Genomic DNA, 16,253 nt, shown 5'->3' with positions numbered 1-16,253 from the left:
TGGAAATAAGTATATCCTCCTGGGACATTGAGTACCACATTTAGAGAACATTTTGCCTACTGAATAACTTTTTCATCCAGTGCACTCAACAGCTATGCTCAATAGTAGGCAAGTGCGCCCTACTGTGTGACTCCCTCACTGCTTGCACATATTCTGATGGCTTTTACACTCAAAACTCTGGCTAACAAACTACAGGAACCTGGCAACCAGCCCTAAGCCGTAAAACAGCAGGACTGGTCAATTTCTGAAATGGGCCACAGTCTGTAGATATCTAGGACTCTTCCCGCATCTGCATATATGGTTCTTTGATTTCTTTCCTTTCTCCTTTTTTGGAATAGCCTATTACAATGTAGAATGTGTATCTTGCCCATGGGAAGCTCAGGTATGACCTCATCCCTGGCTTTGTGAGGGAAGTCATGTGCATTGTGCTTCTGCTTGGCCACTGATTGGCAGGATATGATCACCTGTTCCCACGAAACTAACAGTTTACTCAGGGCGGTGCAACCCTGCATCAGGAGATCTACTGTCCTGTAGGTTTTCACTCCAACCCTAGCAGGGCACACCTCAAATCCTGCTGGAGAGCAGATCTCCATGAACAGGATTAGGCTGCCCTGGGTTTACTGAATATGCCATCCGTCAAAACCTGTCTTTAGTGCCCCAAAATGCTACCCCTTATAACTGTCATTCCAGGTAGGTCCTGTCAATGGTGAATCAGAACAGGATTAGCAACTGATAAAAAAGTGCCCCCATGTTTTCCTCTTCATTACAACAAAGTACTGTACATGTGAATGTGTTTCACCACCAGAGGGAGACAGGTACCGTACGTGTGGAGTGAAGAGCTTCATCTCCTGTGCAAGGTTAGGCTGTGCGTTCTCTTAGTATCATATAATTTACAACAGACCTGGGTCAAATACATATTTGTTTTGGATTCAAATACTGTGCTGTGATTGGTGCCCCTGTTTGATTCTGCGCTGTGATTGGTCATCTCACCTTGGGGGTGAACATGTGAGCAATGCCATCCACTGCCCCCTTCAGCAGAAGCCCCCGAACCAGGAAGCAGAAGAGCACCACGTAGGGGAAGAGAGAGCTGAAGTACATCACCTGATACAGGACACAGACAGGTACACCGTAAGAGTCAGACTGTATCTTATACAGGAGACAGACAGGTACAATGTCAGGGTGAGACTGTATCTGATACAGGACACAGACAGGTACACCATAAGAGTTAGACTGTATCTGATACAGGACACAGACAAGTACACCGTAAGAGTCAGACTGTATCTGATACAGGACACAGACAAGTACACCGTAAGAGTCAGACTGTATCTGATACATGAGACAGACAAGTACACCGTAAGAGTCAGACTGTATCTGATACAGGACACAGGCAAGTACACCGTAAGAGTCAGATTGTATCTGATACAGGAGACAGACAGGTACAGTGTAAGACTGAGACTATGTGATACAGGAGACAAACAGGTACACTTTAAGAGTGAAAGGAGTCACAAACACATTTTAGATTTCCAAAGTATATCAACCTTCATGTTAAACTGTAGTGTTAATAAGAATGTGAGAAAATATGTAATATATCACAAAATCTAAAATAATTTTGCTATGATTAAACCATCTAAGCGTTGTTTTTATTTGTGCAGCTATATATTAGCTAATGCTAGTCTGGGTATTTGACTAGCTCTCAGCTGAGTGTAGCACTTTTGCACTGTCTGTCTCTTTGGGTAAGGCCTGTCTCGTACTATTGCAGATTACTCATCAAAGCACTTACGTTTGTGTAGCAAGCATCCGCCAAATAGCAGTAATGTAATTTATCGAGGGGCCCCCATTATGACCCCAGAGCTCCCAGCTGGCCCCCAGGGGCCGTAGAGCCTCATTTGTATTTAATTTAGCTTCATCTTTGATTTTTTATTTTGTTGTTAAATTTGATGACTGCTTTAATTGAGTTTTAATGTCGTGTAATGTTTCATGATGGCTTATCTGTGCGAAGCAGTGTGTAAGTTTTGTTTGGACGAGTGCTCTGTAAATAAAGGTTTAACGTTGTTGTTGTTATGACCTTGCCGGAGGACTGGATGCCCTTGATGACGGCCAGGCAGACGATGACCCAGGCGGCCAGCAGGGACAGGGTCATCCTCCAGTTGAGGCCGCCGCTGTCGGCGATGGTGCTGGTGATGTTCAGCGTCTGGCGGTACCAGAAGTACGTCGTCGCCGAGCTCTTGTCGCACTCCGGCTCCACGACTGCGAGAGACAAGGTGCATTGTGGGTTGGGGAAACGGTTTCCGGTGCTTCCAAAAGTTTGGCTAAGACAGGGAATTTAAAAAAAACTGATTTGTTTTTGTATTTCCACTGTGAGACACTATGTGACAACCTGTGTGAAAATGATGTCATACAAAAACAAATACTGATGGGATTGTAACCATCCCCAAAGGGAAAATATGTCTGATAATGCCGTGTTGAACAGTGTTGAGAAACAGAACCAACCCTGAATGCTCAGTCTACAGGAACAGCTACAGCTACACCATTCATAAGATTCAGTGCACAGTTCAAGATGCTGCACTGGGAGGAACCAAAGTGGAGTCATTTCAAAATGGAAGGTGCAACTCATGCCCCTCCAAACAGAGATGAAAGAGAAAACAGACAGGATCCTGCACACGGATTATCACACTGTCACATCATTGGGCCTGATGGAGGGCACTGTTGGGCGATGTCCCTGATATCTCTCTCCCTCCCTCCCTTCGTCTCTCCCTCTCCCTCTCCCTTTCCCTCCCCCTCCCTCCATACACAAGACCTGCATAAAATATTTTTATATTTTATATTTTCACTCTTTTGATGTAATAAGACTCCCTGAAAATGCAATAAAATGTGTAACTAGCCAGAACATACAATATGAAACATATAACATGAAATGAAAAAAAAATTTGTTCGGAATATTGGTGAAAATGGGAATTTCTTTAAAAGTACGTATATGCAGAATATTTCTGGCATTAATGCATTTCTTTCTTTTTAAATGTTTTTTGGGGTTTTTCCTTTATTTGACAGAACAGTGTAGAGAGACAGGAAGAATTAGGAGAAGAGAGAGGGAGAGATGTGTGACAAAGGTCAGCGGTCAGATTCGAAATGCCTACGTTGCGGCGTTGAGCATGCAGTTAGCGCTGTACAGGCTGTGCCACTAGAGGCCCCGGGGTTAACGCTCTTCTTATAGTATCTGACACAGGTTTGACGCACAGCGTAGTGAGCGGAGTGGTGTGGACAGGAGAATGTGCCATCCTGGCTCTTCAGATGAAGTCCTGTCCCATATAGTATTCTCCAGCATCAGTCATCTGAGGGCACCGGCCACAATGCATGCTGGGAGGGTGCGTGACACCGGAGATCAGGCATCCCCTGACTGCGAACAAGGCTGTCGATGGGATCATGCGATGGGATCATGTGACGGGCCAGCCGCGGGACCTGCGTCTTGTTTGACCCAGTTCTGGAGCTGGGAGAGACAGCCCAGCCTCCACAGCTGCTCTCCACAGAATAGGGGCTTATTTAGGCTCTTCACTAAAGCAGACAAACCTTCACCGGCTGTACTCTCTCACTCAGGGATTTTGTTCTTTAGCACGGCTGATAAGAAAACACCACTGCTTTCTGAAGGCGGGGCCATCAGAAAGGAAGCTGATTGGCAGAACAGACTGCACAGTCACACTCATGGACACACTGGACTGTTGAGCAGCATGTGCTCACACACACGTGGTTCTGATTGGTCAGACCAATGGCATTTGTGCACGAAAATGTTTTTTTTATTAGGGGGGGTATCAAGGCTGCAAATCTAATAGAGCTTCCTAGGGCTGAATGGAGCCTCATCTCTGGATGACTCATCAGAGAAACTTCATTTGGGAAGAAAAGCGATCAGCTTCTCCATTACATTACATTACAGTCCACTTACAGACGCATTAAAAGGTCCCGTTCTGCTATCCAGAGCTGTGCCGCTGAAATGTCACCAGGAAATAACAGCTTTCCCTTTTTCAGAGGACAAAACACACCATAGTCATCGCAACTGAATTATTCAGAAGGTTTTGTTATTACAAACATTAATTCCCCTGAGCAGGCTTTTGCTTGGCTCCTCTGTTTTCTACAGATGCCCAAAGCAACTATGTCTAGAGATGGGAATGGTGTCAGGAGATGGGAATGGTGTCCAGAGATGGGAATAATGTTCAGAGATGGGAATGGTGTCCAGAGATGGAAATAATGTCAGGAGATGGGAATGGTGTCCAGAGATGGGAATGGTGTCAGGCAATGGGAATAATGTCAGGAGATGGGAATAATCTCAGGAGATGGGAATAATGTCCAAATACGGGAATAATGTGCGGAGATGGGAATAGTGTCAGGAGAAGGGAATAATGTCCAAAGATGGGAATAATGTCAGGAGATGGGAATAATCACTGTTCCTGGTGCGAGTGAGAACAAGTTAGTATGACTTTTTGCATATACATGGAAGATTGTCAGTGCGGTTACCAATGGGAGCCGTTCAAATCTCCAGGGTCTACATTTCACACCAACACAGCTCTGACACGGAACTGGGAAACCTTTAGGGAGTCATACATGTGTTTGGATATGTATACTGAGGATATTATTATTACTATTGCATATTAATAATATTGCATAACAATACTACTACTACTACTAGTAATAATAATAATAATAATAATAATATGCATACATCTCATTTTAACAATTGTGATTTTAAAAACCAGCAGGACCTGTGGGCTCTTCATCTTTAAGGACTGCTGGACTAGTCTAACAGATACACATCTTGTATATCATCTTCAAGTCTGCACTGTAAGAATAGTACATTTTATGGTAAAATACTAGCAACTGGGTTGGCAGAACCTTGCTATATATGTAATGGAAACAATATGTTAAGCATAACGTAGCAGGCTGTATATTTAACAAATGTTAAATGTATTGCAGTGTTTCACCATAAATAATACAAATATCTACATTCTTGCTGTTTACAATTTCACAACCTTCGCAAGTTTACAGACTTACCGTAAAATTCACTGACTTTCAGTGGGGGCATGTACCGTACTGAATAGGCCTTATTCTCTCAGACTGATATTAATATCCATTATCCCCCTAACGGCCATGTGCTGCAGGTATCCGCCACTTCCTGCCCCCAGGTGGCACTGCTCATAAGCATGCGCTGCAGACGTTCTACTCTCACTGGCCTGTGTTCTGTTATTCCTGATTGGTCGCTTTGCCCCCAGGTGACCCAGCTCATAAACATGTCCTGCGGGCATTCTATACTCACTGGCCTGTGTTCCGTTCCTCCTGATTGGACACTCGCTCCAGGGCAGTGGGTACTGGAAGGACTGGAAGAAGTAGAAGATGCTCCACCCAATGATGACATTGTAGTAGAGCCCCACAAAGCCACACACCTGGAGAGACACCGGTAGGTAGGGGGTTACCAGGCAACTGAAAAGCATCTCATCTTGATTACTTAATGCTTTGTCTTATACAGCAGATAACGCTTAAAAGACCAATCACGCTTTTGCCAAACTGAAAGTGGAAATTGTTGATTATTATGTCATTTTCACAATATTTTCCATTAAGGTAACTGTATTTTTGTTTTCATGCATTAACCTTTGACACTGTTGTTGCTAATGGTATTCTTGCTTTATTTATATTTCTCACAAATTGGTGCAGGTCTGTCCCTGGTGGCTGTAAGTGGAACTCTAAGCAGGCCAGTCACAGAGGAGAGTTGAATGCGTTTCCCTGGTAACATGAAAGGCTTGATTCAAGGAAGCTGTCCTCTACGCTACCTCACACCTCAAACTCTGGGTCACCTCTGGGTGACCCCATAACGCCAGCAACGCCAAGATTAAATGTCAGAGGATTTACCAAACCGAATTAGACATTGTGTGATGTGTGTGTTTGTGTGAATCACAACACTTATGAGAGTATAGAGGGTGTGAATTAGGCATGCTGTTCTGTCAAGTTGTAAGATTCTGTTTTTGTTTACACTACCAGTCGGAAGTTTTAGTACACTTTACGCATGTTTTTACTCTGTTTTTGGTGAAGCTGAAACAGTTTATCTTCTGTACATAACTTCAAATGGCAGAAGGTACTGTAAGAAGTAAATACCTAGAAGTTAAAAAGAATCTTTTATTTCACAGGATAGTGACCCAATTTTTGTCAATAAAAAAGTCATTTTTGGCTAAATAAACTGGTAAACAAATATTTCCATTTTCCAACAAGAGACGAGGTAGTTTCAGATAAATTGGACATAAAGGTCACAGAAAAGCAACCCACAAGTGCAGCAAATCTGTGGGAACTTCTACAGCAGTGTTGGTGTGTACTTTCAGAACCACATGACCACCTTTGCATAAAGAATCCATGAATATGCTCAGCAGTTATTACTGCAAAAGATGGCTATTTTGATTAATCTAACAATTTATATAATTTGTTTTATAGTATTTTATTTTTTTCAATCTCAGGGAGTACTAAAGCCTTTGACCAGCAGTGTTTGTGTGGGGAGTATATATATATATATATATATATATATATATATATATATACATACATATATGTATGTTCTGCAACCTCCAGGGTCGGCTCTCCCAGTCACAATGCCAGTCTGAACTGGCCCCCCAGTGGAGGAACGAACTTCCTGAAGTGGTCACGACAGCGGAAATTCGCCAACTTCCAACACAGACTAAAGAGCCACCTCGTCAGATTCCAGCTGGGTTCCCATCCCATCCCCGCCATGTCCCACTCCCACCTTTTACAGTAAGTCAGGTTATGGCATTTTTATGGTTTCAGGTTATATTTGTATGGTTTTGTGCTTCTGTTCTGGGGGCTTGTTATGGATGTAGTTTGTCTGTGTTTCGAATTTGTATTTTGGTTATTGGTATTTAATGGCTTTGTGCTTCTGTTCTTGGGGTTGGTTATGTATGAGGTTAGAATTTGTATTTTGGTTATTGGTAGTTAATGGTTAAGCTGCAGAGTGCTTCAGTGATGTTGACTCTTCACTCCTTAGTGTGAGCATGCTGCTAGACAGGTCTGTCACAATTACTCATATAAATCAGATGAATGCAATGATATTTCTCCTCCAATGTACATTGGCCTGGATAAGAGCATATGCTAGATTAATGTAAGGTAATATCTATCTATGGGCCGCTTGCATGATTGTGTGTGAGTGGGTGCGTGTGTGTGTACGTGTGTGTACGTGTGTGTGTGTGTGTGTGTGTGTGTGTGTGTCTTCGCTGTGATTGCGTGACATGCCTTTGACGTGAGCGTTTACTTTACTGTCCAGTCCTGTGGTTGCCGAGCGCCCCATGCTAAGGAGGGGGAGAGGCCTATCACAGCAGCATCAGAATCTGTATGAATTATTGAAGTGTGTTCTCCCAGAAGCCCCGCTGCTCATACTGTATTTATAGCTGCACGACTCCTCAGAACACATCCACTCACATCCTACTGCAGCTGATCCACGGATCCACTCACATCCTACTGCAGCTGATCCATGGATCCACTCACATCCTACTGCAGCTGATCCACTGACATCCTACTGCAGCTGATCCACTGATCCACTCACATCCTACTGCAGCTGATCCACTCACATCCTACTGCAGCTGATCCATGGATGCACTCACATTCTACTGCAGCTGATCCATGGATCCACTCACATCCTACTGGGTCTGAATAACAGCGACCTGTATCACAGTCAGAAATAGCTCAGGCGGAGCAGACAGGCGATTTGGGGAGCTCTCTCCACACTCAGGACCCTGCCCATTAGCTGCTGGTCTCTTTGGGCTCCATATTTCACCCATTCACATGATCTGTATTTTACTCTTATTTTAAATGGTTAAAAGTATAATAATTTGGCCTTGGGTACCTTAGGCCATAATAAATCAGCTGTATTTTTATGATGATTATTATTATTATTATTACTATTATTATTATTAATAATAATAATATAATTGAAGGTAGTTTGCTCGTGATTTGTGACTGCCCTGCATGAGGGCCGAATCGCGGTCACGTGACGTGCGCGGGGCGTGTTTATACTCGCCATCAGGCTGGACACACCGATCCCGCCCAGCCGCGGGCAGACGTAGTTCCACACGCCGATGCTTCCGCGTCGGATCCGCTGGCCCACTGCCAGCTCCAGGAAGAAGAGCGGGATCCCGATGAGGATGAGGAGGATGAAGTATGGCACCAGGTACGCTCCTGAGGGGGGAGAGGGAGCGGCCAGTCAGCAACAGACTCCACCAAACACGGTGCTGACTCACTGCCGAGGCTACTCTGGAGAAACTGACTGTTCAGTGGAATTTTACAGGAGTCTATTCCGGAATAACAATACACTGTGCAAGTCAGCTAGTGAGAGAGAAAAAGAGTGAAAGAGAGAGGGAGAGAGGTAATAATAGAAAACAGTAGAAAGAAAATAATGTTTAAAAATGCAGTAACGTAAAAAAAAGGCTTGTGAACGTGTTAAAACATGCACCTTGAAGACTCCATTAATGGCGGCATTATGTAAATTCTTTGTTGCAGGTACAAAAGGGCGTCAAAACCTTGCCAGTCTCTACTCCTGAATTCTTTTCTGTGTCGTATATTAGAGAGAGGGATAAACCCTTTTTGCATTCGCAGTGTGTCCAGATCATCGAATCACATGGCCACACGCGCTCATTTGGAGGCGATGCATTTCAGAGTCCCAGATCATTAGTCACAGAGTCTCCCTCCCTTCCCTTCTGTCTCCATCGAGGAGAGAGCGCCCTTGACTCAGATTATATCCCATCTGTCTCCTCAGCTCCACAGCAGAGACCTTCAAATCATCAACTCTGCGGGCTAACGAAGGGTGGCATGTTCGGTGACATCCGATATGTACATGAAATATGCAGGATTTCCTCTCTATGTATTGACTAGATGCTTGGAAATTTTTAATTAGCAAATTAGTAAGATAATAACATTTTTAAATCCAGTATTATGAAAAATGCAGTAATATAAAACTATAACTAAGTATCCACTCTTTGACTTCTGGTTATGTTGTGAGGCTTTTGGGCACAATAATGTATAATACGAAACTGAAGGGGGTTTTGACAGAGATTTTAATGCATTGATGCCAGCATGTAGCAGAACATCCCAGGGCTGCCCAACCCAGTTCCTGGAGATCTACCACCCTGAAGGTTTTCATTTCAACCCTAATGTGGCAAATCTGACTCTACTAATTAGCAGCTGAACAAAATCTCTAGCTGTTGAGTGAGGTGTGCTTCGTTATTTCTGGAGGATGGTGTATCTCCAGGAACAGGGTTGGCTATCGCTCTCCTACAGGCAAACTCACACCACAAAAAAAGGCTGCCTTCAGTGAGAAATTCTGAACCAAATCAGATCATGTCACATTTTGGGAGAAGTACTGCAGCCCTGGGGAAGAGCTTGATAGGTGTGAACTGTTGGATTGTATTCTCAGTAAGTAGACAGCTAGTTAACAAACATAATAAAGTCGTTCTAAGAGCAACTGATAAATGCCTAAATGTAAATGTATAATTGTGAATTTCAGAAAACCTTGAAAATTGCTGAGTGAATAAAGTAAGCTGTTATGTTTTGCAAACAGGCCTTGCCCATAGTTATTCAGCAGGTTTGTATAATACCCCATCCAAAAACTGCAGGGTGCATCCATGAAGCAGCAGCCAAATGTGTCACTGTCTAAATTGTTATTTGCTATAATTTTATTGACAAGCAATTAAACTGTATCTCTGGTCTTGCCGCAGGGATAGGGGAGATAAACAGCAGATATACACTGTTTTCCATCACGGCTTCATAACATAGCATAGCATAGCATAGCATAGCATAGCATAACATAACATAACATAACATAGCATAGCATAGCATAGCATAACATAACATAACATAGCATAGCATAGCATAGCATAGCATAGCATAGCATAGCATAGCATAGCATAGCATAGCATAACATAGCATAGCATAGCATAGCATAGCATAGCATAGCATAGCATAATGACGAGAACAAGCCACTCAGCCCAATAATGCTTGCCATTTTCCAAACTAAACTGTACCTAGTGCTCTGATTACTTACAGACTAGATAGTATCTAGTAGCTTCAAATGGCAGACACAGCTCTTGTGAGAACATTCATGTTTAAAAGTCAAAAATTCATTTTTCTCGTTCACTCAGAAGATAAATTCTAGAAGCAGCTAAATTGCAGTTGTCCATAAGAGCAAAATATAATCATTGTGCCATTTTACAGTGTTATATGTATGGAAAATAGAAGTTCCATCAAGGAACCGTTTCATTTCAGAAAGGCCGACATACACATTAGTGTCACTATGAATCGCTGAATTGACCTGCATATCAGATTATCGATGACAGTTTCAGTTAATGTTGCTGCATTTTATAGTAAATGCCTTCCTGCCAGTATCCAGTTCTACCTTTAATTCATCGCTAAGCAACAGGGCTGTCAATTGGACCAAAACTTAAATTCAGGCCTTTGTCGAACTCAACACACCAGACATCAGACACCTGTTCTGCTACTGCTGAGTGTCTGCCCACCCTCCTCCCACGTGCCTGCACTTCTAGGTCACACTGTCCTTCTATTCTGGACTCCCTGTGGTGGAATGAGCTTTCCACTACAGTCAGAACAGCAGCAAGCCTGCCCATCTTCTGAGACAGACTGAGAACTCACATCTTCAGATTGGTTCCATTGACCCCTTTAGATAGCCTTTTTTTCTCCTTTCTTTTTTTGGATTTCTGTTTGGGATAATCCTATAGGTAAGGCGATGTAAAAATTGATTAAATGGGTTTGTTAGGTTAACGTTACATATTGATTATAAATAGTGATATCGGTGGCATCTTGGTGATATCGCAGTGTTCTCCATCTCTGTGTTTCTCTCTAGATAAGAGCCTCTGTGAATGCAATGCAATGAAGTTTAAAATTTAAAGGCGTCTGCAACCCCTATATTTTGCACTAAACTGAACACTGATTGGGGTTTGACATGGGTTTTTTTAATCAATTATGGATAAATTGAAAAGTGTTTCTGTTTGTTACTTCTGTACACTTGAACCATTTAAACAACTGTGAGTCACACAGGTATTCATATTTGAGTAGGAGCTATTAGTCAGTCCTTTAATTGGCTTAATGGAGTTGGCTTAATGGAGGGTAAATATGTTATGTATGCCAATAATAATTTGTTTACACAAAGCACACTTAAAATGTCAGATTTATTTCACAGGTATTTATGTCAGATACAGGCGGAGGTGTCAGATTCATATTTCATTAGCCGATCAGTCAAGCCTGGGCTGGGAGCAGTGCTGGAAGGAAAGTGAGTGTGTGACCTCGGCTAGGATGGACACACTCTGTGGGAATGAGGCCCTTTCTCGCCCATGTCCGTTACAAACGCAAAACAAGATCCGAGCGCAAACAGCTCAGCAGGTGAATGATAAGAACGAGAGCTGAGGGAGAATGGTGGCAGTGTAGTGTAATGGGTAAGGAGCTAGCCTTGTAACTTAAAGGTCACAGCTTCGATTCCCAGGTGGTACCGTGCTGTTGTATCCTTGGAGCAAGGTAATTAACCTGCATTGCTTCAGTATGTATCATCTGTATAATTGGATACAATGTAAAAAGTTGTGTAAGTCACTCTGGATAAGAGCGTCTGCTAAATGCCTGTAATGCAATGGTGATCTGAAATGTCTATTTTTTTATGTTCTACAGGCAAGTCTGCAATACCGGAGCCACTGGCCAGCTTCACTGGCCTTTTAATAACAAAAGTGAACCCCCCCTCACACTTCAGATGGAATATTAATGAGGTACAGTAACACACCCCCCGCCCCCACAAAGCAGCTGGAATATTAATAAGATACAGTAACACCCCCCCCCCCACACACACACACACACACACAGCAGCTGGAATATTAATGAGGTACAGTAAGACACCCCCCGCCCCCACACAGCAGCTGGAATATTAATGAGGTACAGTAAGACACCCCCCACACACACACAGCAGCTGGAATATTAATGAGGTACAGTAACACCCCCCCACACACACACACACTGCAGCTGGAATATTAATGAGGTACAGTAAGACACCTCCCTCCCCTAAACTGCAGCTGATTTTGCTCTTGTGGTTGTTTAGATGAGGAAGCACTCAAGTGTGATTACTCTACATTAATCACCAGCACGGAGCTTGTAGTTTCACCATCGGCAGTACGTGTTACAAGCTGTCCAGCAACTCATTATCAGTAACAGTATTTTAATGAAATCATTTGCAGATTCAATCTGAGACCGCACCGCTCACTCCATGCGCCAGAAACGCGTCTTTCCACCCAGAAGTCCACCTGGCTCTCTCTTTTCATGCGACATGCCTATTTCTGAGTCTCCGTCATGGTACAGTTCAATGAATGACTTAACAGGTTGGATGTGTGTGTTTGACCATTTAATGTGTGAGATGACAAATATGTGATTAGAATTTTCTTAACTGAACAATCTAAAACTGATGTCAACACTAAACACTTTCAGTAATCTAAAATATTGGAGTTCTAGAACAGTGAAAAAAAAAACTTCTATAGTTCTAAAGTACTTGTATAGTTCCGCTGCATTCAGGTCATTTGACTGCATTTTATGTATTTTATTACTTGCTTAGCAATTAGCCGGTCTTGTCCAGAGTGACTTACAGCAAGTGCATTCAGCTAAAGTGGGCGAGACAATTAAGACACCCATTTCAAGTGAAACCGTTAAAAATAGTTGCTAGCTGCAACCACAGTGCTAGATGGACTCAAATCAAAGAATCCTAACATCTGATTGAAACCCACAAGCCAGCTTCAGTCCCATAGTGCCCTGGTAGGCCACATTCTACATTTCCTGCCTTCCCAGCATCCTCGGGGGTTGTTCTCGCCTTTTTCTCGTTTGGCAATTCTCTCCCCTGACTGAGCACACACAAATGATGGTGACGTCAGGCACTGCCATGGCAACCGACGCTTTTAGCCAGAGAGGACCAGCTCAAACTGCTCCCGAGGTCTCCAGCCATCTTACAACCTGATGCTGTTTAAGCCGGGAGAGAAACCCAGAGCAGTGCACGCATTAGCCTAAACCTAGTAGTGAAAGGGTTGCCTATTAGAATATGCTATGTAAAAAGGGTAGGTATAATAAGCTAAAGCTTCAGCCTAAACCTTTTCGGTCAATATTTTTTCTTTTCCTTTTAATTTAATTTAATGCCTTATTGTTATTTATTTATTTCTATGTGCATTCCTTTTGGAAAATTGTAATAATAAGGACCGAAATAAATTACTACTACTACTACTACTACATTTACTCTTACATTCAGAGTGACTTACACTGACTGAGACTGCTTACTGTCTGCTTCATTTACTCTTACATCCAGAGTGACTTACACTGACTCACACTGCTTACTGTCTGCTTCATTTACAGTCACATCCAGAGTGACTTACACTGACTGACACTGCTTACTGTCTGCTTCATTTACAGTCACATCCAGAGTGACTTACACTGACTGACACTGCTTACTGTCTACTTCATTTATTCTTACATCCAGAGTGACTTACACTGACTGACACTGCTTACTGTCTGCTTCATTTACAGTCACATCCAGAGTGACTTACATTGACTGACACTGCTTACTGTCTGCTTCATTTACAGTCACATCCAGAGTGACTTACACTGACTGACACTGCTTACTGTCTACTTCATTTACTCTTGCATCCAGAGTGACTTACACTGACTCACACTGCTTACTGTCTGCTTCATTTACAGTCACATCCAGAGTGACTTACACTGACTGAGACTGCTTACTGTCTGCTTCATTTACTCTTACATCCAGAGTGACTTACACTGACTCACACTGCTTACTGTCTGCTTCATTTACTCTTACATCCAGAGTGACTTACACTGACTGACACTGCTTACTGTCTACTTCATTTACAGTCACATCCAGAGTGACTTACACTGACTCACACTGCTTACTGTCTGCTTCATTTACTCTTACATCCAGAGTGACTTACACTGACTCACACTGCTTACTGTCTGCTTCATTTACTCTTACATCCAGAGTGACTTACACTGACTCACACTGCTTACTGTCTGCTTCATTCACTCTTACATCCAGAGTGACTTACACTGACTCACACTGCTTACTGTCTGCTTCATTTACTCTTACATCCAGAGTGACTTACACTGACTGACACTGCTTACTGTCTGCTTCATTTACTCTTACATCCAGAGTGACTAACACTGACTCACACTGCTTACTGTCTGCTTCATTTACTCTTACATCCAGAGTGACTTACACTGACTGAGACTGCTTACTGTCTGCTTCATTTACTCTTACATCCAGAGTGACTTACACTGACTCACACTGCTTACTGTCTGCTTCATTTACTCTTACATCCAGAGTGACTTACACTGACTGACACTGCTTACTGTCTACTTCATTTACTCTTACATCCAGAGTGACTTACACTGACTCACACTGCTTACTGTCTGCTTCATTTACTCTTACATCCAGAGTGACTTACACTGACTGACACTGCTTACTGTCTGCTTCATTCACTCTTACATCCAGAGTGACTTACACTGACTGAGACTGCTTACTGTCTACTTCATTTACTCTTACATCCAGAGTGACTTACACTGACTCACACTGCTTTCTGCCTGCTTAAAATCCATGAAGTCAGCTAGATACTTTACTAAAGTGATTGAGGACAAGTACAAGGGCAGTGCTCCATCTGGGAATCAAACCTGCAACCTGTTCAGCTCTCTGCCCAATTGCCTGACCTATGTACTAAACTGCTGTCAGCTGGGTGTGAAATTAACACCAGCCAGATGCTGGTTAATTTGATCTGTGCCTGGTAAGTTTGTCTACTCTACCAGCCACTTTGGTAGGTAACCACCCATCACTTGAAGGTCTTGTTCTATACTAAATATCTAGTCGTCTGGTGAAACAGTGAAATTGGCTGGTGAATTTTGGGATGAACCAGCCACTGTGGTCAGAGGAACAAAAAGGTAGTTACATTACATGCATTTAGCTGACCCTCTTACCCAGAGTGACTTACACAAATATTACATAGCACTGACATTTTATCCATTTATACAGCTCGATATATACTGAAGCAAGTACCTTGCTCAAGGGTACAACGGCAGTGTCCTACCTGGGAACCGAACCTGTGACCTTTAGGTTACAAGACCAGCACCTTACCCATTATACTACACTGCCGCCCGTTTCCTGCACTGGCTGTCAGACCACAGAGAAATGTAAAGGGAGAAATGAATCTTCCAACAGTGGAGTGGAATTTGTGCCACATTGTTCAAGGAGCAACTCATTATGCAAGCCAAAAATATATACAATTATGAGCCACTGATCATTTGGTTAGACTTTATTAGCCTGATAACAGCACATTTAATATTCACTCTGCAAACACGTTGTCTGTCAGCTGAACATTACCACAGACTCTGAACACAGCACCTACTGTAGAGCTCTCTGAACCCCAGAATAGATTTGGGTAACATCCCCCTGGTGGAGCTCTCTAAATCCCAGGATGGATTTGGGTAAGGTCCCCCAGGTGGAGCTCTCTGAACCCCAGGATGGATTTGGATAAGGTCCCCCTGGTGGAGCTCTCTGAACCCCAGGATGGATTTGGATAAGGTCCCCCTGGTGGAGCTCTCTGAACCCCTGTTCAGGCGTGCTAATCTTCCATGCGGTGATCTGTAGGAACCTCAGAGATGCAGTCGGTCAGTCTGTATCCCTGACGTTCTACAGTAGTATCATTACCATTTGCTTTACGTTAATTGTGTTATACAAACTTCTATATATTTTTGTCAGTCTATTAACATAGACATTCGATCTTTTACTGTTACCTGCCCAGGGACAGCAGATGAAAATTTAACTTGAAAACTAATTCTGGGACAGCCAAGCGGCTGCCCACTGTTCCCTGTCAAATAAATAAATAACTCTGGGAAAATGGAGGAAAAAAGGTTTTCCCCTCTCTCGTTTTGCTCCTCCCACTTCAGGCAGGCGTCAGCATCACCGCTACAGAAATGGATCTGATAACAGTGGGGGCACGGGGGGGGGGGGCATGTTTGTGACTGGGCCCTGAAAGAATAGAGCGTCCCTCCGTGGGCGTCGTCCCGCTACGTCAGCAAGCGCCTCTCCTGCTCCTTAATTAAAATCCAGTCGGAGGAAATGCGTCTGATGAGCAAGTGAGGGGGAGGGGTGGGGAGGGGGGGCCATTGTGGAAAAGCGGAGAGCC

General features: G+C 43.2%; 1 protein-coding gene and 2 long non-coding RNA genes across 4 annotated transcripts in view; 2 read left to right on the top strand and 1 right to left on the bottom strand.

The window, feature by feature from the left end:
* The window catches only part of LOC135234892 (uncharacterized), a 56,045-nt gene extending 53,854 nt beyond the window's left edge, over positions 1-2,191 (top strand). Inside the window, exons 4-6 of one of the 2 annotated variants that reach the window (XR_010324233.1) lie at positions 806-857; positions 1,036-1,121; positions 2,076-2,191. This is a non-coding gene — a long non-coding RNA (uncharacterized LOC135234892). The remainder of the gene's footprint in view (positions 1-805; positions 858-1,035; positions 1,122-2,075) is intronic. The other variant, XR_010324232.1, reaches the window with a different exon arrangement.
* slc6a17 (solute carrier family 6 member 17) overlaps positions 1-16,253 on the bottom strand; it is a 39,268-nt gene that overhangs the window by 8,364 nt on the left and 14,651 nt on the right. The window contains exons 3-6 of the mRNA XM_064299969.1: positions 8,057-8,214; positions 5,300-5,426; positions 2,066-2,247; positions 991-1,101 (exon numbers count right to left, since the gene is read on the bottom strand). Coding sequence (XP_064156039.1) covers positions 991-1,101; positions 2,066-2,247; positions 5,300-5,426; positions 8,057-8,214 — 578 coding nt within the window. The remainder of the gene's footprint in view (positions 1-990; positions 1,102-2,065; positions 2,248-5,299; positions 5,427-8,056; positions 8,215-16,253) is intronic.
* LOC135234893 (uncharacterized) lies at positions 6,658-9,570 on the top strand. The gene is made up of 3 exons (XR_010324234.1): positions 6,658-6,777; positions 8,063-8,206; positions 8,792-9,570. It is a non-coding gene; the product is annotated as an uncharacterized LOC135234893 (long non-coding RNA).

This window comes from Anguilla rostrata, chromosome 11, assembly GCF_018555375.3.
Source record: "Anguilla rostrata isolate EN2019 chromosome 11, ASM1855537v3, whole genome shotgun sequence".
Classification (NCBI taxonomy): domain Eukaryota; kingdom Metazoa; phylum Chordata; class Actinopteri; order Anguilliformes; family Anguillidae; genus Anguilla; species Anguilla rostrata.
This window is presented reverse-complemented; position numbering and strand designations above follow the sequence as displayed.